This window comes from Anolis carolinensis, unplaced genomic scaffold, assembly GCF_035594765.1.
Source record: "Anolis carolinensis isolate JA03-04 unplaced genomic scaffold, rAnoCar3.1.pri scaffold_10, whole genome shotgun sequence".
NCBI lineage: Eukaryota > Metazoa > Chordata > Lepidosauria > Squamata > Dactyloidae > Anolis > Anolis carolinensis.
Window position 1 is genome coordinate 15,316,130 of NW_026943821.1, and position 22,342 is coordinate 15,338,471.

The 22,342-nt window shown below is 42.2% G+C and overlaps 1 protein-coding gene across 3 annotated transcripts in view; it reads right to left on the reverse strand.

Annotated features, from left to right (window-relative positions):
- The window catches only part of lsr (lipolysis stimulated lipoprotein receptor), a 32,898-nt gene that overhangs the window by 7,012 nt on the left and 3,544 nt on the right, over positions 1-22,342 (reverse strand). For 2 of the 3 annotated variants that reach the window (XM_008117281.3, XM_008117279.3), the window contains exons 2-6: positions 18,727-19,068; positions 11,307-11,426; positions 5,653-5,709; positions 1,216-1,362; positions 151-321 (exon numbers count right to left, since the gene is read on the reverse strand). In XM_008117281.3, coding sequence (XP_008115488.1) covers positions 151-321; positions 1,216-1,362; positions 5,653-5,709; positions 11,307-11,426; positions 18,727-19,068 — 837 coding nt within the window. The remainder of the gene's footprint in view (positions 1-150; positions 322-1,215; positions 1,363-5,652; positions 5,710-11,306; positions 11,427-18,726; positions 19,069-22,342) is intronic. The other variant, XM_008117280.3, reaches the window with a different exon arrangement.

The window sequence follows — 22,342 nt, forward strand, 5'->3', positions numbered from 1 at the left end:
AAGGAGGCCCAAAGATGGACAACTGCTTTTATTATAAGGCAGAAAGACATTCCAATAAGATCTCAAAGGTGCTACATGTTTGGCTAGCAGTCTTTTAGAAATTCTAATTCAAACCATAAAAGCCTGAACCCGGTCAAGTAAGTCACGTACCTGAGCTGGCCCTGTCATATTCCACTCCATAACCATTGTACATAGGAGGCACTGGGCCCATGGGAACCATAGCAGTTTGCGGGGCTAGCTTCAACTGATTGCTGGATGCATAGATGCTGGGCGCATAAACACTGGGGACCCCGGAAGTTGCAGCTTTTCCTGCAACATAGACTGGAGGGAGAGAAAGATGTGTTAAGCAAGAGTAAATAGTAAGACGAGGAAACAGGAGTTCTTAACCAGATGATGTGATGAAGTTACTTTGGAGTTTAATAATGTTCTGAGTAGCTCAGAGCCAGGCTATCTGAAGGACTATATCATTCCATGTAAGCCAGACTAAACTCGTAAGATTTAGGGAGGTACTTTTCTCATTTTCATGACCTTCTCGGGCACATTTTGTGGGATATGGTCTTCTCCACAGCTGCTCCTACCTTCTGGAACACCCTTCCTAAGGATGTTAGTTTGGCTCCTTCCTTGCTCTTCTTTCACCAGAAAGTGAAGGATTTTCCATTTCAACAGGTATAGGTGTATGGTAACGGTTTAATATAATGAGTTTTCTATTTTAGTGTTTTTAATCTATGGCTTTAAATTAATATTGCATCTGGTTTTAATTTTGACTGTTTTAGCATTTGTTTTAGCTGTACATTTTTTACTTAAATCTCTTTTTTACTCTGTACTATGCCGTGAGTTCCACTATAAGGAAAAAGTGGCATATAAATATAGTGACTGGCTGGTTGATTAACATTTTTTCAAGCTCTAGCATTGAGAAATCCAAAGGAGCACAACTGCTTATGAGAAAAAAAGTCCAAACATTTTGACTGAACAAATATGAGTGACCTTGTGAGAAGATAGAAAGAGTAGGACAAACAGACAAGTCACTGGGTTGCCTTCGATAACATAGAGAAGTCATTGTCCAGTTTTAGGTTGGATCTACACTGCCCTATAATCCAGTTCAAAGCAAACTATCTATATTCAAAAACTGGGTGATAGGGCAGTGTATTATTAGTAGTTATTAATTATTATGTAGGACAATAATTAATACTTATTTAAGACTTAATTAAGACTTACGTGCTTCCGGGCAGCAGCACTTCTCTGGGCAGCACGGGCATCGGACGTAACAGCAACAGGTGTGAGGGCAGCACTGGCACCAGCAGATCCCAAAGAGCAGTAAAATCAGAAAGAACCCCAGCACCACCAAGACGACAAAGACCCAGTCTGGGAGGAAAGAGAAGGAGGGAGCAAAACCTTTCAGACAAAGGCAATGACTCAAGTTCCATCTATATAAAAAGGAGCTGTGCCAGCTTGGCAACTTCTACAACAAAAAAAGAGAATGTCTGTTGTAATACCATAAGCCCTAAACCAAGTGTGGGCAATTTAAGCAAGCCTGGGGGTGTTTTTATGCCCTGAGATACCCCAGGAGCTATATGGGCAACTGAATAATAAAACAAAAACAAAAAACCCGAAGTAGCTTGGAGTTTGTACTACTGCAACACCTTCTACATGGGGCTGCCTTTGAGGATAGTTCGGAAGCTACAATTAGTGCAGAGACTGGTGTCTAGATTGATAACTGGAGCTCCATATTATAAGAGCACGACTCTCATGCTGCGGCAGCTCCACTGGTTGCTGGTCCGCTTCCAGGCTAAATACAAAGTGCTGGTCGTTATCTATAAAGCTTTAAACCAGTGGTTCTCAACCTGTGGGCCCCCAGGTGTTTTGGCCTACAACTCCTAGTTTACCAGCTGTTAGGATTTTTGGGAGTTGAAGGCAAAACATCTAGAATCATAGAATCATAGAATAGTAGTTGGAAGAGACCTCATGGGCCATCCAGTCCAACCCCCTGCCAAGAAGCAGGAAATCGCATTCAAAGCACCCCCGACAGATGGCCATCCAGCCTCTGCTTAAAAGCCTCCAAGGAAGGAGCCTCCACCACAGCCCGGGGGAGAGAGTTCCACTGTCGAACAGCCCTCACAGTGAGGAAGTTCTTCCTGATGTTCAGGTGGAATCTTCTTTCCTGTAGTTCGAAGCCATTGTTCAGTGTCCTAGTCTGCAGGGCAGCAGAAAACAAGCTTGCTCCCTCCTCCCTATGACTTCCCTTCACGTATTTGTACATGGCTATCACGTCTCCTCTCAGCCTTCTCTTCTGCAGGCTAAATATGCCAAGCTCTTTAAGCCGCTCCTCATAGGGCTTGTTCTCCAGACCCTTAATCATTTTAGCCGCCCTCCTCTGGACGCTTTCCAGCTTGTCAACATCTCCCTTCAACTGTGGTGCCCAGAATTGGACGCAGTATTCCAGGTGTGGTCTGACCAAGGCAGAATAGAGGGGGAGCATGACTTCCCTGGATCTAGACACTATTCCCCTATTGATGCAGGCCAGAATCCCGTTGGCTTTTTTAGCTGCTGCATCACATTGTTGGCTCATGTTTAACTTGTTGTCCACGAGGACTCCAAGGTCTTTTTCGCACACACTGCTGTCAAGCCAGGCGTCCCCCATTCTGTATCTTTGATTTCCATTTTTTCTGCCGAAATGAAGTATCTTGCATTTGTCCCTGTTTAACTTCATTTTGTTAGTTTCGGCCCATCTCTCTAGTCTGTCAAGATCGTTTTGAATTCTGCTCCTGTCTTCTGGAGTGTTGGCTATCCCTCCCAGTTTGGTGTCGTCTGCAAACTTGATAATTGTGCCTTCTAACCCTTCGTCTAAGTCATTAATAAAGATGTTGAACAGAACCGGGCCCAGGACGGAGCCCTGCGGCACTCCACTTGTCACTTCTTTCCATGATGAAGATGACGCATTGGTGAGCACCCTTTGGGTTCGTTCGCTTAGCCAATTGCAGATCCACCTAACCGTAGTTTTGTCTAGCCCACATTTTACTAGTTTATTTGCCAGAAGGTCGTGGGGGACTTTGTCGAAGGCCTTACTGAAATCCAGGTAGGCTACATCCACAGCATTCCTTGTATCAACCCAACTCGTAACTCTATCGAAAAAAGAGATCAGATTAGTCTGGCATGACTTGTTTTTGGTAAATCCGTGTTGACTATTAGCAATGACCGCATTTGTTTCTAAGTGTTCGCAGACCACTTCCTTGATGATCTTTTCCAGAATCTTGCCTGGTATCGATGTGAGGCTGACCGGACGGTAATTGTTTGGGTCGTTCTTTTTTCCCCTCTTGAAGATAGGGACCACATTCGCCCTCCTCCAATCTGCTGGGACTTCTCCCGTTCTCCAAGAACTCTCGAAGATAATTGCTAGTGGTTCTGAAATAACTTCCGCTAATTCCTTCAATACTCTTGGATGTAGCTGATCTGGCCCTGGGGACTTGAATTCGTTTAGAGAGGCCAGGTGTTCCTGGACAACTTGTTTCCCTATTTGGGGTTGGATTTCCCCCAATCCTTCGTCCATTCCATGTTGCTGAGGTTGAAGATGGCTTTCTTTTTGTGAGAAGACCGAGGCAAAGAAGGCATTAAGTACTTCTGCCTTTTCCCTGTCCCCTGTCGCCATCACCCCATCTTCTCCTTGCAATGGCCCTATCGCCTCCTTTTTCTTCCTTTTTCTACCAACGTAAGCAAAAAAGCCTTTTTTGTTGTTTTTTATGTCCCTGGCAAGCCTGAGCTCATTTTGTGCTTTAGCCTTGCGAACCTTTTCCCTACAGGTGTTGGCTATACGTTTGAATTCTTCTTTGGTGATTTCTCCCCTTTTCCACTTCTTGTGCATGTCACTTTTGAGCTTTAGCTCAGTTAGAAGTTCTTTGGACATCCATTCTGGCTTCTTTGCACTTGTCTTATTTTTCTTCTTTGTTGGCACTGTTTGCATTTGCGCCTTGAGTATTTCACTTTTGAAAAACTCCCATCCATCCTTAACTCCCTTGTTTTTTAATATTGGCGTCCATGGAATGCCGCTCAGTAATTCCTTCATTTTTTGGAAGTGAGCTCTCTTAAAGTCGAGAATGCATGTTTGACTTGTCTTAGTTTCAGCATTCCTTTGTATTGCAAACTCCAGGAGCACATGGTCACTTGCCCCTAAGGATCCAACCACTTCAACTGTGTTGATCAGGTCTTCCACATTTGTTAATGTGGAACCTTCCACAACCTCTGGAGACCCAAAGGTTGAAAACTACTGCCCTAAAAGGTCCAGGTCCAGGCTATTTGTCTAATCGCATCTCCCTATACAGACCATCCTGTACACTGCGGTCAGTGGAGGAAGCCCTCCTCTCAGTTCCACAACCACCACAAGCTCAGTTGGTGGGAATGAGAGAGAGAACCTTCTCTGTGATCGCTCCCCATCTCTGGAACTCCCTCCCTAAAGAAATAATAATGCCCCCCACGGTCCTCTCCTTTGGAACCCACTGTAACGCTAGCTAACCCACTGGTATTGTATGGCTGCTACGATAAGAATTCAGGGCAGTTTACAAACACAAAACAAAAAGGCAAACATTCAATGAATATAGATTCATAGAATCGTAGAGTTGGAAGAGACCTCACAGGCCATCCAGTCCAACCCCCTGCAAGAAGCAGGAAAAATGCCTCAAATGAGTACAAACACACCAAAATAATACAAGATAATGAACAGTAGTAACTTACAACAAAGAATTAAGCATTGAAAGAAACAAAACAATCCAATAAGACATAGTAAACTAAAACATGAGCAAAACATACCCTATAAGCAATTAAAAAAGTTACATTAAGTGGCTTTAAAATGGCAACACCGGTGTTCATTGTTCCACCCCTGTACATTTTGGTTTGTAAAAATATATCACTTGGATTCATCTAACAGTTTTTGGTAAAGTTCATCTGTTATTCACCTAATTATTTCTCATCACCTGCTTCTTATTACCATTGCTTTGAGTGGGAAAAATGCCCCTAAAACAGGCTGACAAACCAAGCCTGGTGACCATTGCGCTTCAAGGCATACCACCAAGTGAGATAGTATCAGTACAGTAGTATTTTATTAGCACAACCTCTTTCTTGTAGACATAGAACAAGAATCCAATGACAGAATAACTGCAGGACTCAAGTGCAGCTTTTTAAAAAGCACAGCATGTACTGCAAACCCTAGTCCAGTACATTGGGGAGGGGGGCACAGCTTCCCAACATTTGTATTTGTGTGACACACTGACTGGCTGCTTTTGTTGTTCAAGAGTATCCCCTAAAAATATGATGTAGATAAGAGACCAAATATTATGTTTCCAATTCAGCCACAAGCTGTTTGGCACCCAGAATCACACGGTTACTGTTCTTAAGCCCGAAGGAGCTGTTTGGAGTGGAGAAAGGACTGGGAGGGAGAACAGATCATAGAGTCTGTTGCAATGACAAAAAAAATAAGAATGGAAACTCTGAAGAGGGAGACAGAAAGACGAAAGGCGTTTTGGAACCATTTCTAAACCAAAGCACTCCTACTTCTAACCTCGAGAGATGCAAAGATAGCAGAATTAAAGCACAAGCGCCATTCCCATTTCCTCCCAGCTCCCCTCCCCTGGAAAGAGAGGATGGAAGAAGAAGCAATGCCAGTACCTTCCATATGCCCTATCTGAAAGCCTGGCAAAAGCTCTGAGACACCGGAGGATTTTCCTACAGAACAGAAAAAACACAGGAAAAACAGTTACTAAATACAGCTGGCTGCCCTTGAGATAGACACTTCTGGGCCAGGTACATTTTTCAGCAGAAGTTATAGTGTCAGTCAACTTAGTGGGGATCCACAATGGTAGAAGCTGCCTCAGGAAAGGCAACAAAGCAAACCAAGATTATGAAAGCAGATTTTATTTTCTGGTTCTAAGCAACAATGCATGCAGAGTCCCAGTTTCTGTGCAGCTTGGCTTTCACTCCTTCGTTCTCCTCTTTTTGTTTATTTCCCAATTTGCACAGCATTCTAGGTTTTCTCTGCATCCTTAGCAGGTTTTTGCTGCTATTGTTCTTGTTGCTTCCCAGTTGCCATCCCTATTTACCACTTGGAGTTACTTTGGAAGGTGTCTGTCATCTCTTGTCAGCAAAGATCTAACTTTTTCAAAAGCTGGGGAACTAACAAGAGTTATGTGCAACCGGACTAGTAGTACTGCAGGCTAATAGCGCTTAAGGGTTTTTGCAAGTCTGCCCAACAAATCCCAGTATTGCTCCTTTGCAGGTCTTGTTTTGTGATATAACTGCATTGTAAAACAAGGAGGCCCAACTGATGGAGGAGATAAATCAAAGGAAACTGAAAGGCAAGGGAACTATCTCCACATCACACACAAGCTGACACCAAATATGTTTAGACAGAAAGTATGCCAACACTAAATTGTTGCTCTCATGTGCCTTCAAGGCAAATTATGACACTATCTTAGGGATTTCTTGGTGAGACGTAGTCAAGGGAGGTTTGCTTTTCTACTCCTCTGAGACTGAGAGTGTGTGACTTGCACACTATCACTTTGTGGGTTTTCATGGCCGAGATGGTTTCCTGGAGTCCCTTTTTTCGTGTCAGGAGCAACCTGAGAAGCTGCAAGTCGCTTCTAGTGTGAGAGAATTGGCTGTCTGCAAGGACGTTGCCCAGGGAATGCCCGGATCTTTATATATTTTACCATCCTTGTGGGAGGCTTCTCTCATGTCCCTGCATGGAGCTGGAGCTGATAGAGGGAGCTCATCTGCGCTCTCCCCGGGTTGGATTTGAACCGGCAACCTTCAGGTCAGCAATCCAACCTTCAAATCATCAGTCCTGCTGGCACAAGGGTTCAACCTACTGCGCCACGGGGGGCTCCTTCCTAATTCAGTCCTAATTCAATACTTACATCATTACAGTACAATCTCTCTTACACTGAATACAATGGAGTAAGCATTCTCAACATGAGCTACTGAAGATTCAGGAGCTTATCACTGTGGCCCCTTCTACACTGCCATATAATCTAGATTATCAAAGCAGATAATCCACATTATCTACTTTAAACTGGCTTATATGAGTCTACACTGCCATATAATCCAGTTCAAAGCTGATAATTTCAATTTTATATGGCTTTGCTACTCTCTCCCAATTCCAGAGACTGGGGGAACAACAGAAGAGGAACTGCACCATGTGGCAAGCCCCCTGTTATCTTGTTAAAATTGCAGTACCTTGTGTGAAAGGTTCCTAAGTCTCCATTCCAGTTTCTCAACCTCCATATCAACACTGAAATGAGCACAAGACAAAGATGTCACCCCATTTGGGGGGGGGGGGGGGGAGAGAAAACCTTGCAGGCCCTACAGCTGCGGGTGAACTACAACTTTCAGGATTATTCACCACTGGGTCCAACCACATCTAGACAATTGTCACCCAACATTAAGAATGAAGGATCTCTCAGTCAACAGCCAGATCAGCCTTCATGATCCATCAGACCACTATTCAACCACAGTTTCTACACATTCTGTGTTTTAGGCTTGATTCATACATAGATATTCAGCATGAAGACCACCAAACAACATCAGAAGTTCTGTTTTCAGCAGCTAATCTATGTGGAGTTCTTCACCTACACAAGCTGTAATTACTACAACCAAGAAGTGAGGTAAATGCATGTGCTAACATGCCCTAACTTAAGCCAAGTTAAGACGGCAAAGAAAACACAAAGATAAGAAGGAACATGGTTTCCGTCCATCTGTTTTTGCCTGAGTGACTGAGTGCCTGACACACAGAGAGAATTCCAGGCATGTGCACCCTATGCAGCTGAATGTTTATAAGAATATTTCCTTCCTCATAAGCAGCGGACATTTTTCAGAACAATTAGTTCTGGCACAGCCAGGCACAACATTCACTACAACCTCCAGCAAAGAGGGGGGGATCCGGTTTCTGGCAGAAAAAGAGAAAAGGAAAAGGAAAAAAGAGGGCAAGAAATAGCAGATATGGAACCCTGGGATCCACTCATTAAGCAACTTGAAGCAGAAAATCAAGACAAACATATTGACGCCTGGTGGTCTGCATCAAGGCTGCCCTAAGATAGCTGTGTCTGCCTTTCTCTGCTCCCTCTAGCGGCAGCAATTCCCAGAATCCTCCAGAGAAATGTTGATGTCAACAACACAACAGCACGGGGAAGGAATCGAGTCAAAGGCTTTCATGGTCGGAATCACTGGGTTGCTGTGAGTTTTCCAGGCTGTATGGCCATGTTCCAGAAGCATTCTCTCCTGATGTTTCATCCACATCTATGGCAGGTATCCTCAGAGGTTGTGAGGTCTGTTGAAAACTAGGCAAGTGAGGTTTATGTATCTGTGGAAGGTCCAGGGTGGGAGAAAGAACCCTTATCTGTTGGAGGCAGTAAATCAGGACAGTAAATGAAGAACAACACTGAAAATGGGGGAATTCCAGACGTGAAACATTCAGGGCTGCTTAATGCCTCTCTACAGGGAATTCCCCCAGGCAGAAGTTGGGCTTTGAAGCTGCAGGGCTTTTCAGTGCTGATCAAGGTGATTAACAGCAACATTCCCACTTGCTTCCAACAGACAGGAGTTCTTTCTCCCACCCTGGACCTTCCACAGATATATAAACCCCACTTGCCTAGTTTCCACTATACCTCACAACCTCTAAGGATGCCTGCCATAGATGTGGGCAAAACGTCAGGAGGTAATACTTCTGGAACATGGCCATACAGACCAGAAAACTCACAGCAACCCAGACTAAAGGCTAATTATTTGGAAGTCAGGAAACATTAGGCAGGGGTTTAGGATCCCTACAAGACCTGCTCAGCAGTCCAACCAGACCAGAGGTGGGAAGTATACAGGCCACGGGCCACAATGGCCCACCAAGCAACCCATTGCAGTCTCTTTAGCCTCCCGAAAATCGCTTCTAAAATGGGGAACCACACTCAAGAAGATTCCACAAGGAATCTCCATTTTGAGGTTAGTTTAACCTCTCTGCACATTTTGGATCACCGCCAGATGCATTTTCTATGGCTGCCCATCTCTGAGCAAACACAAAATCCTATCAAAGTCAGTGTACATATTAATTACTGGTGAATGGGTTCAGGAATGGGGGTGGGGGGCTTTTGTATTTATGTTCTGTCACCTCCATAAGCAACTGGTTGGCCACTATATGAAAAGACTTCCAGATAGGTCTTGGCTCTGGTCCAATTGCTCTTAAGCTCACACGCATAATGTAAAGCAAGCAGAACACTTTTTTTGTACTTAGCATTCAGTAGACAATGATATATTGCCTCCAAACAAGGAGGTTAGTTAATAGACAAAGATATACATGCTCATTAAGTAGACTGATCTTTTTTTTCCTTTTTTTAAAGCCAATTCCACATTCTGCTTTAGCTTCTCAAAATTTGTAAACAGTTGTCTATTCTTATACAGACAACAAATGAAATGCACAGGCTGGATGCCAAGCATTAACAGACAACTTCCTTCAAAGATCTCAGGAAAGAACAATAATTCCTCAACTTTGCTATCTAGGGAAATTGAAACTGAAGATGCAAGGGCTAAATCTGGTCCTTTAGCATGATGTTTTGTTTGCTGTCAGACAGGACTCAACATTTGCAAGCTGCAGACTTACAGAAGGATCCACATTTGATACATTATATCTCCACTGATATAATTTCCAACATGTACCAAACAATTGAGCCCCTGGTGGTGCAGCTAGTTAAACTGTTGAGCTGAACTTGCTGACTGGAAGATCAGAGAGCAGGGTGAGCTCCCGCTGTTAGCCCCAGCTTCTGCCAATCTAGCAGTTCGAAAACATGCAAATGTGAGTAGATTAATAGGTACTATTCTGGTGTGGAGGTAACGGCGCTCCATGCAGTCATACCGACTACATGACATTGGAGGTGTCTACAGACAACGGTGGCTCAGAAATGGAGATGTCGGACACCACTAGACTTTATGTCAGGGGGAAACATTTACCTACCTTTACTACCAAACAATTTGGTTATTCTCAGCATGGAAAAAATTACTTTTGTATTACAGCTCTCGGTATTTCTTGTGTCTGGGGAATTCTGAGAGTTATACTCCACAAAAAATCTATTTGAAGCTATTAAGCATAAAAGTGTGTGCCTTGCATAATTCTTTGCTTTCACAAATCTTACAGAAAGCCCACCAAACGGCAAAACAAGTCGTATACTAGTTTGCTTAAGTCACAACTTGCAAAAATAAGATTTGTTAAAAACAGAAATGAGGACACAGTTCCTATGACTAAGAGTAATGTTGTAGAACAAGGCATCTGACAATGCCCCTAAAAAGAAGGAAACTCCACAATACCATTTTCCACTCTGCTTAGAACTGGTTCTGCCACTGCAATATTAGCACTGTGCACATATACACACGAACAGACACAACCTACAAAGAAAGAGCCCTGTGTACATAGCAAATAAAGCTCAAACCTGCACTTGGCTGTAATCCAGAGAGCCTTGCTTTGTCCTCCAAACTGAAACATGATGGGTGTACTTTGAATGGCTAAAATAAGAGTATAAGAAGGCACCTGCAAATGGCATATTTTCTTATACCTATGGATGAGTGGAGTTGGACAAACGCAGGGTGGGGCAAAGGCGTGGAAACATGGCTACAGCCATAAAAATCTAGGCATAAAACAATGGGCATGATGTGCTTGGCAACCACACAGTAGAACAGATCTGCATGGATCAGCTGGTGCTCAGCAATGACACACATGTTTATATGCTACTCAGGATTAATCTATCTATGCACATACTTTTGGACAGCGCATGGGCTGAGAAAAACCTTCTTTCCTAATTCTGAGTGTATATGCCTCACCCTGAAACACAATTTCTGAATGCTCACATGTGCAGCACCATATTTACAAAGCAAATCCTGCAAACAGGAAATGTACAGACTATGGAGAACGTGTCTAGCCCAGCATACACCCTGCTATACTGGCTTTCTTCTTTCAGCACTTTCATTTTAATTTAACACAATTCGTTAAACCATTGAAAAGCTTTCCTGCACCTAAAAAAGAAGGGAATTCTATCACCTAATCCCATTCTGGATACATCAAAACACATTTGTTTCCCTTGAGCAAATAAATCTTGGAAAGCAATAATAAATGGCACCGGTTTTGAAGGGCAAATTAACGTGGATTCCTTCACTTTTGGAGCTGAGCCTGGTAGCCCCTGCTAAACTTGTAAGAGAACACCCTCTCCTATAAAGTCTCCCCAGGGATGCAAGGAAAATCCCTTGATCTCAGCATTAAGACGTATGTGTGAAATAGGAGTCTTGCGACTTACCCAATACAATGAGCTCAGCGTAGGCTTCATTGTTGCCTTGTAAATCTTGAGAGGAGGTCACAGTGCAGTAGTAGACCCCGCTGTCTCCCCAAGCCGTCTGTTCTATACTGAGGTCAGCATCTTTTTGAAGGAGAGAAAGGAAAAAAGAAAAATGTCAACTTAGATGTGGAAAAACTCCAAAATATGATTTGTATATATTTAATCTGTCACACACAGTCCTTGACATCCTCCCCTGAATGCAAAGTTCTGCAAGGAAACTTTCAACATTTTATTCTTAGCAAAATAAACATTGATATTGTTCTTGACAAAATACTATTCTTCCCCCGGTTGTTATAGAGAGGGTAGTAAATGTAAAACTTACTACTATAAATAATGCTGGACTCCAAACCTATCTGCACATTCAGCATGGTCAATAATCTGAGATGTCAGTTGTAGCCCAACAACATCTAGAGAACTGTAGCTTTTTCACCCATGTATTGTAATGGGAGCCTCTGGTGGCTCAGTGTGTTAACGTGCTGAGCTGCTGAACTTGCAGACCAAAAGGTCCCAGGTTCAAATCCAGGAAGCGGACTGAGCACCCGTTGTTAGCTCCAGCTTCTGCCAACCTAGCAATTCAAAAACATGCAAATGTGAGTAGATCAATAGGTGTGATGTCTCATGGGCCTTGTAGTCCCGTTCCTAGTGCTATTGTGGCAGACGAAGAGGAAAACTTGGGATTCCCACCGATTCAGCCAGAATCGGAGCCCCTGCACCTGGAGGATGTTTGCCCTCAAGAAGTCAGCCAAACAAGCCTTGGGCAGAATTCTCCCCCGTTTTCTCGAAGGGACAATTATAATAGAGATAGAGGAAATAGGGAGGCGAATCGCCAGAGCGCCAGAATCGCAGCCAAACAATTAGCTGATTAGGTCTGCTTCCCTTGGGAAATTCTAAGGAGTCATGCATCTGGACAGAGATGGGTTTCACTTCTAGTTCTCCAGGGAAAGTGTTCTTCTGGCGGGAAACGAGACCCTATTTAGGTGTTTTGCCGCGAAGGAAACCTTGCGGAGTCAACTCGTCAGCTCGAGGAGTGAGAACGTGTGTGGACTACGCAACTCCAGTTCCTTGTTTCCAAGACCAAGTTCCAAGCCTGCCTTGTTCCCCGGACCTCGCCACGGACCCTGTTCTTGTTTCTTGTTGCCTCGTATCAAGCCTTGTTTTGCCAAGAATCTAGTTTGTTTCCAGCCTTGTTGTCAAGTTCCATGGACTAAAGGACCTTGTCATTTCCCCACACTTTGCTCGGCAAAGTGTGTGTTTCGGTTATTGGATTATAACTTTGGACCTTAATATCACATATTGGACATTACTTTCCTGGACTATATTTGACCTTTCCTGAAAGGTCTATTTCTGAACTTTATTCTTCACTTGTTTTTATTGACTTTATATATTCCTTTAATAAAGATATTAGATAGAATCCGGCCTCTGCGCATGGTTATTGGTGCTCTGTAGCCTAGGTCCTGACAATAGGTACCACTCTGGCGGGAAGGTAACAGCGTTCCATGCAGTCATGCCAGCCACATGATCTTGGAGGTGTCTATGGACAATGCCGGCACTTCGGCTTAGAAATGGAAATGAGCACCAACCCCCAGAGTCGGACACGACTGGACTTAACGTCAAAGGAAACCTTTACCTTTACCTTTTATTGTAATTTTCTCTCCCACAAATACAGCTCCCCATGTTACAACTCCCAAGACATAGTGCTGCTAACTTACCTCTGTCCTGGAAATCAATAAACATTATAAGAAACTCTGGAGTACTATTCATGGTACAAAGAGAAGCTATTAAGACTGTCAACCAATTGTTGGTACCTATTTTTAACCTATTTTTGAATACACAAACACACTGAACAGATATGCCCTTTGAGAACTTGAAGACTATAAGAAGAATGTGAAATTTAATGAATGCTACATCAATTGTTACATGAAAAGGTTATCTTTGTGTTTTGCTTTTCCTATGAAAGAGACATACTGGAACAAATACAGGCTCACAACCTAGACTGCCCTTTACTCACGGCTCCTCGCCACTTAGGAATTGCTCCCGCCAAGAAAACTGACCCCAAAATTAATCCACTGACAATGACTGCCATCCTATTATCACTTACATGGACAGAAGAACAACAGAACTATGGAAAAGGTTATTACAACACTGAGATGCACGCTTACTAGTTGTGACAGAGATAGGAATCATGCATCTACCTCCCTCGAAGGTGTAGTTGGGATGTACCTCCAAGGATTTCTCAAAACTGGTCATGCTGACTAGGGCTATCTAGTATCATGATTCCCCCTCCCTCAGCCAAACTCAAGTTTAAAGACTCAGTGGCAAGATATGAGAGGGGCCAGAGCATGAAGGAGCTCATGTGGGATACACAATCTGGAAAATATATTTGTTTTGAGACTCCGTGCACAGAATCCAGCCAGAGTCTCCGGGCAAGACCCTTTTCTCCTTTCCCCACTTCCTTATATGTGATCCTTTCTATGACACATCAGCATTTTAGATTCCTCATTTGTGGCATAAACCCTACTTTAACACCAAGCAACATTTGAGTAACTTGGCTACTCAAACTGAAAGGGTATTGAAGATTCAGAACAGCTCCACAACCTCTGGAACAAGAGAGAGGTGGGAATAAAAGCTTCCAATCCTCGTGGGTATAAAAATAAATCTGAAATTATCATGGCAGTTTTGCCTGGAGACATTAGAAACCAACAGAGAACTAGGTAGACCAGCCAAAACAATTAACTCTTACATTTCCTCATACCAACTACCTCTCTTCAAGACTCCAGGTAACTGTCAAGCCCATGTATTCCATGAATCCCACTATTCTGTAATAGGTAAAATAAAACATGAAGTCCTAGCTTTGAGGAAAAGATGAAGGGAAGAGTCGTGTCACTATTTTAAACTGTATTATTTTTGGAATCCTTGCTGTTTAGAATTACAAACAGCAAGATATTGTGCAGATTTCAATTGGAGGAAGGGCCATTGTTTGAAATACAACATGAAAAACCAGAACTCCTGCCGCGGCATACCAGCACATCCTTCCAAGGGAATTTAAGCTGGAAATCACCACGTTCCCTGGCATCTAATTCCAAATTCACCCTACAAGATGCTGATTTATGGGCTGCTTCCTCTTCCTTCATAGAGAATGCAGGCAATATGAAATTATTTCTCGCTTCCATCCCCTTTGGACTTGTCTGTGGAGGAGGATCCGAGCAAATGAAGGACTGTGCAGAAAAATATGTTTGCTATTTAGTAAAAAGAGGAGAGATTAGACTAGTCTAATTAGACTAGTCTAACTGGTCTAACCTCAGCAAATATTCTAATTTAATGAACGAAACACATGTTCTAACCAAAATATGTGGATGAACTGCAGCGTACCATATAGTTTGGACTACAGCTCCCATGACTCATTAATATTGTCCGTACCAACTCAAGTTTCTGGGACCTGAACTGAAATACACTAAGAAAGTAAAGTTCCACATCTCAGATTAAACACAACGAATATTAAGTTCAGCGCCAACACTGAAGCCACCAAGGACTGTCCCATTGGCTGGTACAATTCTTCACTGTTACTCTTCAGTTACTCATAGTCCAGATACTCTCCTCACTACTTTCCCAGAAATAGCCTCCTGATCTTGGTCTATAGTTGGAATAAACCTATGTCTTTTCACATGGGAAAAAAGATGGCGATATGAAGTAAGCAAGACGCAGCTAAGCAACAGATCAAAAGAAAAATGCAGGGAACAGTTATTTGTGATTTCTTTCAACTGGTTTGGTCTTCGATGTTTTCGCCCTCAGGCTTCAAGTTGGATCAGGTAAAACAACAATTACTTGGGTGCTTCAAGCCATTAAATACCATAAGATCACAATAAATTGCTATCCTGTCATCAGCTTGCACAGTCCAAGATGAGACATAATTAGTCTAGAGAAGCTAACTCAGCCCATTTTCACAGAAGGTATATTTTGTCTGTCCTACTTCAATTTTTTTTCAGTTTAAATACATCATGTAAGCAGTTATAAGTGCAGGAGAAGGAATTCAGTCACCTAAATTTGTCAGCATAGCATTTGAAGCAATGAACAATGTGGAAGCAACAGGTACTAGTTACTTGTACCTGTATTTAAAAATACTACAGCAGATAATATAAATGCCATCACTGATCTCCTGAATCAATGAGCAATAAAGTTAGCACCAATATATATTTTGTTTCATTGTCAGTAACTCTGTTACTGGTTCAATATCATTCCACCTCTTCAAAAGGAAATGTGTTACTATTTATTATGTTACACATAACACTTCCAACCTCTGCACACAAAATGAGATCATAATTCAGCTCTGATGGCTGAAAGTGAGGAAGAGCTGAGGAGCCTTATCACCAAGGTGAAAGAAGAAAGTGCAAAAGCGGGGTTGCAGTTAAACATCAAGAAAACCAAGATCATGGCAACCAGACCAATTGACAACTGGCAAATAGAGGGAGAAAACGTGGAGGCAGTGACAGACTTTATATTTCTAGGCGCGAAGATCACTGCAGATGCAGACTGCAGCCAGGAAATCAGAAGACGTCTACTTCTTGGGAGGAGAGCAATGGCCAACCTTGACAAAATACTGAAAAGCAGAGACATCACACTGGCCACGAAGGTCCATATAGTGAAAGCAATGGTATTTCCCATAGTAACCTATGGATGCGAGAGTTGGACCATAAGGAAGGCTGAGCGAAGGAAGATAAGACGCTTTTGAACTCTGGTACTGGAGGAAAATCCTGAGAGTGCCTTGGACCACAAGAAGATCCAACCAGTCCATCCTCCAGGAAATAATGCCTGGCTGCTCACTGGAGGGAAGGACATTAGAAGCAAAGCTGAAGTATTTTGGCCACATCATGAGCAGACAGGAAAGCTTGGAAAAGATCACGATACTGGGGAAAATGGAAGGAAAAAGGAAGAGAGGCCGACCAAGGGCGAGATGGATGGACGGTATCCTTGAAGTGACTGGCTTGACCTTGAAGGAACTGGGGGCGGTGACGGCTGTCAGGGAGCTCTGGCGTGGACTGGTCCACGAGGTCACAAAGAGTCGAAAACGACTGAACGAGTGAGATGATGATGACGAATCCAGCTCAGTTTTCCTCAGTGGTAGAACACACCATTTGTCTGTATAGTTTCAGGCTTGGTCCTTGGTATCTACACTTTAAACTCCAAGTAAAAAGGCTAGGAGAGATTTCTGCCTCAAATCCTAAATAGGATGAGAATTACTACTACACAGGTCCTTTCTATGCTGTCATATAAAATCCAGATTATCTGCTCTGAACTGGATTGTATAGCAATGCAGACTCATACAATGCAGTTCAAAGCAGATAATGTGAATTATCTGCTTTGATAATCTGGATTATATGGCATCATAGAAGAGGCTTCAAAGGTTACATGGCTAGATTCGACAGTTGAGGGTTGGGGAAGAGCTGGACATTCATATGCTTCCAGACCAAACTTCCATCACATTTCATTGTTTTTTATTGCTAAGGATAGGCTGAAGGGAATCATAATCAAACACCATCTGAAAGGGACAAATGATCACCAGTCCTACTGAAGAGTACAATGGTTAGTATTCCTCAACTTCCAACTAAGGATTATCTTTCGTTCTGGACAACAATTGGGACTGCATACATTTAAAGCCAATGGAAATGGATTTGTTTAATAGCAATTACACAGCTCTGCCCAAGAAAACATTTCAGGCAGGAGCCTACCTTGCCAAAAAAAAAATCCAGCTTCTACAATCAGAAGCGGAATAGATGAAGATTTTTCTTTTCCAAAATGCCTTTAGACTTACACTTCCACAGAGACCTGAAATGTGCAGAATGCTTACTGCAGGGAGTCCTCAACTTCTTAAGCCAAGGACCGGTTCATGGTCCCTCAGACTGTTGGGAGACTGGACTATAGTGTGAAAAATACATGAACAAATTCCTACGTACACTGCAAATATCTTAGGACAATACAATATTGAAAATGAAGAACAGTTTTAACCAGCACAAACTTATCAATATTTCAATGGGAAGTGTGGGCCTGCTTTTGGCTGATGGGATAGGATTGTTGATGTCATCTTAGACTTAGGATAACCCTAAGTTTAAAGTTTAAGGGTAGTAAATGACTACATCCCAGAGAGTCACATCTGGCCCATGGGTCTTAGTTTGGGGAGCCCTGGACTAGCACCTGCAAGTTAAGTTAGGTCAGGAGAACATTCTGTCACATACAATTTTCTTGTTGTTGCATATTAAGACATTTCTAATTTAGAGAGATCCAAAGCTATTTGTTTTCTTGGCAGAATTTGTTCAGAGGTAGTTTCCTCTGGGGCAAAAAGTATGACTTGCTCAAAGCCAGTCAGTGGGTTTCAATGGTTGAGCAGGAATTCAAACCCTGGGCTCCCATGTCCAAGTTCACAGCTCGAACTACTACACCACACTGACTTCTCATTCTCTAAACAACAGGGAAACTAGGACACAAATAGGTGGAGGAATTTGGTCACACCCAGTTGCTCAAAGAGAAACTGATAAATTCTGGAGCTTTGCCTTCCTTATTCCCAATGCTGCACAGTTAGATAAAAGTTGAAAAGTAACAACCGGAACAAATTACAGCCACAAGGTCCCAACTCACACTCTTTGTTACTAAAAGGAGGCTGCTCTGAACAATTTTCCAAGAAAAGCATTTTAAAATATTATAAATAATAGCCTCAAAGACACTGTGGGATTTGTGAGGAATCGTATTACAGCAACATTAGAAGCAACACTTGACGGATCACACGCAAAGCACCAGGCAGAGCTTTTATGACAATTTTAACACTTTATTTTAGTGTTAATGCCTTATACGCAGAACTTTTTAAAAAAGTTAAAGTACTTCTGAGTCAGAGACATTCTTCTTTTGTCACAGAAAGGCATGCCCATTTTGAGATTTATCCCTGCAGTGATACTTATATGTTCCATATAAAAACAAAGAACACTTTGTTTCCTTCACCATAATCATATTAAACAAATTATGCACAACCAATCAATTAAAACGTATGCAATTATCCAACCAAAACTGCTTTAATTTAAGCAACAATCTAAACAGTGTTCCTTCACAGTATGGGATACAAATCAAGTCTTAAATTAATTACTCTTTCACACTACACAATTATTGCACTTTGATGCCACTTCAAATGTGAACCCTGGGATTTGAAGTTTTAGATTTCTGTGCTAGAGAGTTCTAGTGCCTTACTAGACTACAAACGCAAGATACAACACATAGCAGTTAAAGTGGTATTAAAGTGTTACAGCGGTACAGAAGATACCATACTTTCTATGGGCCAGAATAATCTGTCATGACTTTCAGTTAGGCACGCACATACCAGTCACTGACATCTCACACTTACCATTGGTTATGGTGATGCGCCGACCTTGGTAGTAGTTCCCAAGAGTCACCGTGTTGCCTTGTTTGGTAGCCACCACGCGCACGGTCCGGGAGCTGTCCTGGCACTCCACATAGGGATTGTATCCAGGGTTGGTCTGCTGCAGCTGGTTGGTGATCTGAGTCTCTTGACCACTGGGATTAAAAGCATCTGCCAGGCGGCTCCGGCAATAAGATTTGTACTTCCACAAGACAATTGGTGGCTGGGTAGATGAGGTCTGGTAGTTGCATTGCAGAACGACCGGCTGAAACAGGATGGCTATGTTGAAGGGATTCTGGACCGTGACGTCTATTGTGGTGGCAGGATCTAAGGATGGGAGCAGACAGTCAAACAGGGCAGAGATCCTGAGCCAGAAATCTAAAGCTGAATGCCACATGTCTCAATCTAGAATGCATCATTTTATTCATTCACTGGTCATGGTTATACAGTAGAGTCTCACTTATCCAACATAAACGGGCCGGCAGAATGTTGGATAAGCAAAAATGTTGGATAATAAGAAAGGATTGAGGAAAAGCCTATTAAATGTCAAATTATGTTATGATTTTACAAACTAAGCACCGAAACATCATGTTTTACAACAAATCGACAGAAAAAGCAGTTCAATACATGGTAACATTATGTAGTACTGTATTTACAAATTTAGCACCACAATACATCGCAATGTATTAAAACCATTTAACTACAAAAACACTGACTACTAAAAGGCAAACTGCATTGGATAATACATAACGTTGGATAAGCGAACGTTGGATAAGCAGAACTCTACTGTATATTAGAATAAGCCATTTTTACTGCTTAAATAGGGCAGACAGCAAACAAACCATAGTCAATACAAAAGCATGATTTATTATAATGCCAAGTAAGTATGTTTTCTTTTTGAGTTTTGCCATTTCTACTCTCTTGTCCCTTGTTAGCTTCCACTTCAAAACAGATGGTTAGGAAAATAAGCAAGACCAAGGCACAGTTTCAGGTTCAGGCATAAAACCCTATCATTTAAAAATAAGCCAGAGTTTAAGAACCCACAATTAGTCATAGGTTAAATCTGTGGTATGCAGCCAGTTAAGAAACTACAGTAGATATTACTAGCAGAGGCAGATTTGAAATAGAAGTCAGTTTGCACCAATCTGTACCATGATTTTTTTTTTTTGCTGTAACACATACATACAGGCAAATCTGTCACTATGAACTATTCACTTGGTTCAAGAATTTTTAGATTTTCTTTTTCTTTGTAGCAAAATATATCTCATGATTGTCAGTAGCTTGGTTTTAGAGCCACCATCTTAGCTCCCATTACATTCAGCACCTTCAGCCTCTACATCCAATACCACAAGAACAATTTTCTTCAACACAAAGCTGAAAGTACTAACTACAGGTTTACCAAGTGGAGCAATAACCGCCAAGACATTTGCTTGTTAACCCAGAAGTTGCTATTTCCATCCCTCCCAGCAGCTTTCCTACTCATTAGCCAATCCATGTAAGTAGGTTTATAGAGATACCTTTACAACAGGTTTTCCAGAGAGAGCACATACATCTGGTCAGTTCAAGATTTTTATCACTGTGGCTACTCCCTTGTTTGCCTGTTTATAACCCTGCCTGAATAGATCTCTATTTCCTTCTGGTCAACATTCAAACACTCTGAATTTCCATAGTGGCCAAAAACACAGACATCTAGACGCTTGGTATACTGTGTTTTTGAACCTTTCCACCAAATGCACTGAAGGAAAATGGAAACATGGTAATGATCTATCCCTCTTCTTCATTTACTGTACATCTGCCTTGAAGAGAATGGGGTTTTTCTTCCTTTCTGCCTAACAAAGAAATTAAATTGATTGTTGAAAGACAAATAGATTAATGTGTCATTATTCCACTAGCCATAATATGCCCCTGTATAGAACTCATAACATTCCATAGCTTGACAGGGAAATTATTAAATGTAAGGAAAATGTGAAACAAAAAAAAGCCCTTCAGACTCCAGTAGTGTTCCTAATCTTTCTGCATGAGTACTCATGGTGCCATAAACAATCAAATACAGGCAGCCCTCAAGTTACAAAGTGCGTGAAATGTACTCCTGGAAGAGTTTTCATGGGGAAAAGATATCTCCAGTGAAGCTTTCTTACCAGTCTTTGTTTCCACAGCAAGCCAAAAGGTTCAAAATCCAATTGTCACAGGGACAGAAAAGGGCAGACAGCAAAACAAACACCATAGGGGTGTTAACCTTTCTCTATACTATCCAAACAAATTATATATGTGTGTGTGTGCGTGTGCCTGTCTGTTTGGAGTTACACTTAACCTCTCAAGGTAGGATATTTCAGAAGACTCTTTAGTTGTTGACAACTTCCTAACTTTTGAAGACAGGGAAATCTCAAACAGAGCCCTTTTTAGTCTTGATATTGAAAACAAGCAATCTAATTGCTTGCTTAAAATGATATTTTAAATTGTAAGTCGCTCGGAGCACTCTGGTGGAGAGCGACTAATTAAGAAATAAAGTGAAGTGAAGTAATTTTGAGATTCAGTGCCCTGTACATTGAGAAGTTATTTATTTAATACACTAAGAAGCACATCTCATTTTTATACTTTACATGTTCTATGAGATGAGTGAGCAGGACAGGAATTTTCAACCAAACCTTTGATACAAAACAACCCCCTTATTCACTGCTTGCATCAACACTTTTCCTGCTCCTTTTATTTTTTCTGTGGTTTCATTCCAGCTTTAAAAGGGGCTGATACTGGGATCAGTTTCCTCCCACAAAGGACGGAGAGTTTCGGCAGAAGCGTGTGTCACAACCAGAATGAGACGTCACCTTCCGGGAGAAACGTTCCCCGCAGTCAGACACACCTGGAGCTTAAGCTTTCGGCACAAACACAAGATAGCGTGCCACACAGGGCATCGTTTGCTATTTAAAAAATCCAGCATTCCCCAGAGGTCAGCAAACTGGGATTGCAGGAAAAGGTTATGGATAAAACAATAACCATTTGCAGATCTTTGTGGACTGTGTGTTTACTTTGGAGGGGCGTGGAGACATACAGAGAACATATCCGGCCCACACAATCTACCTAGACACTGCCTAGTCAGTACAGCAGATGTAAACTTAACTCCAAGAGAATGTTATCTTTGGATCCCAGCAATCAGTCTCAATCCTCAGATCCTGGAACAATTTAAGAGCTATTGCTGTTGAACGGCTAATGACCCCATGAGATTTGCACAGATCCTAAAATCCCGAGTGGTGCACAGTTGTTGTTTCTATGGCTTCAACCTGAAGATCACTGTTGCATCTTCTCTCCCTCCGAGCAGATGTGTTAGACTAGAAACTCCATAATTCCATCAGCACATCACGGTGGTTGGAGGAAATAGGAGTTGTAGTACAACCAATCTGGAAACCAGTTGCTTTAGAACCCAAAGGCTTTTTACCACATGTAGATAGGATTTCTAAGTACCAAACTAAAGACCTGGTTGTTTAAATACTTCAAGTTAGTTCTCCATCAAGGGACAATTTGCACCAACTTGGGCAGGAGGCAGAATGAATATGCAGCTGTTGTGTTTCCTGACATAGTAGAGCAGGGGTCCGTGGGCCACATGAGG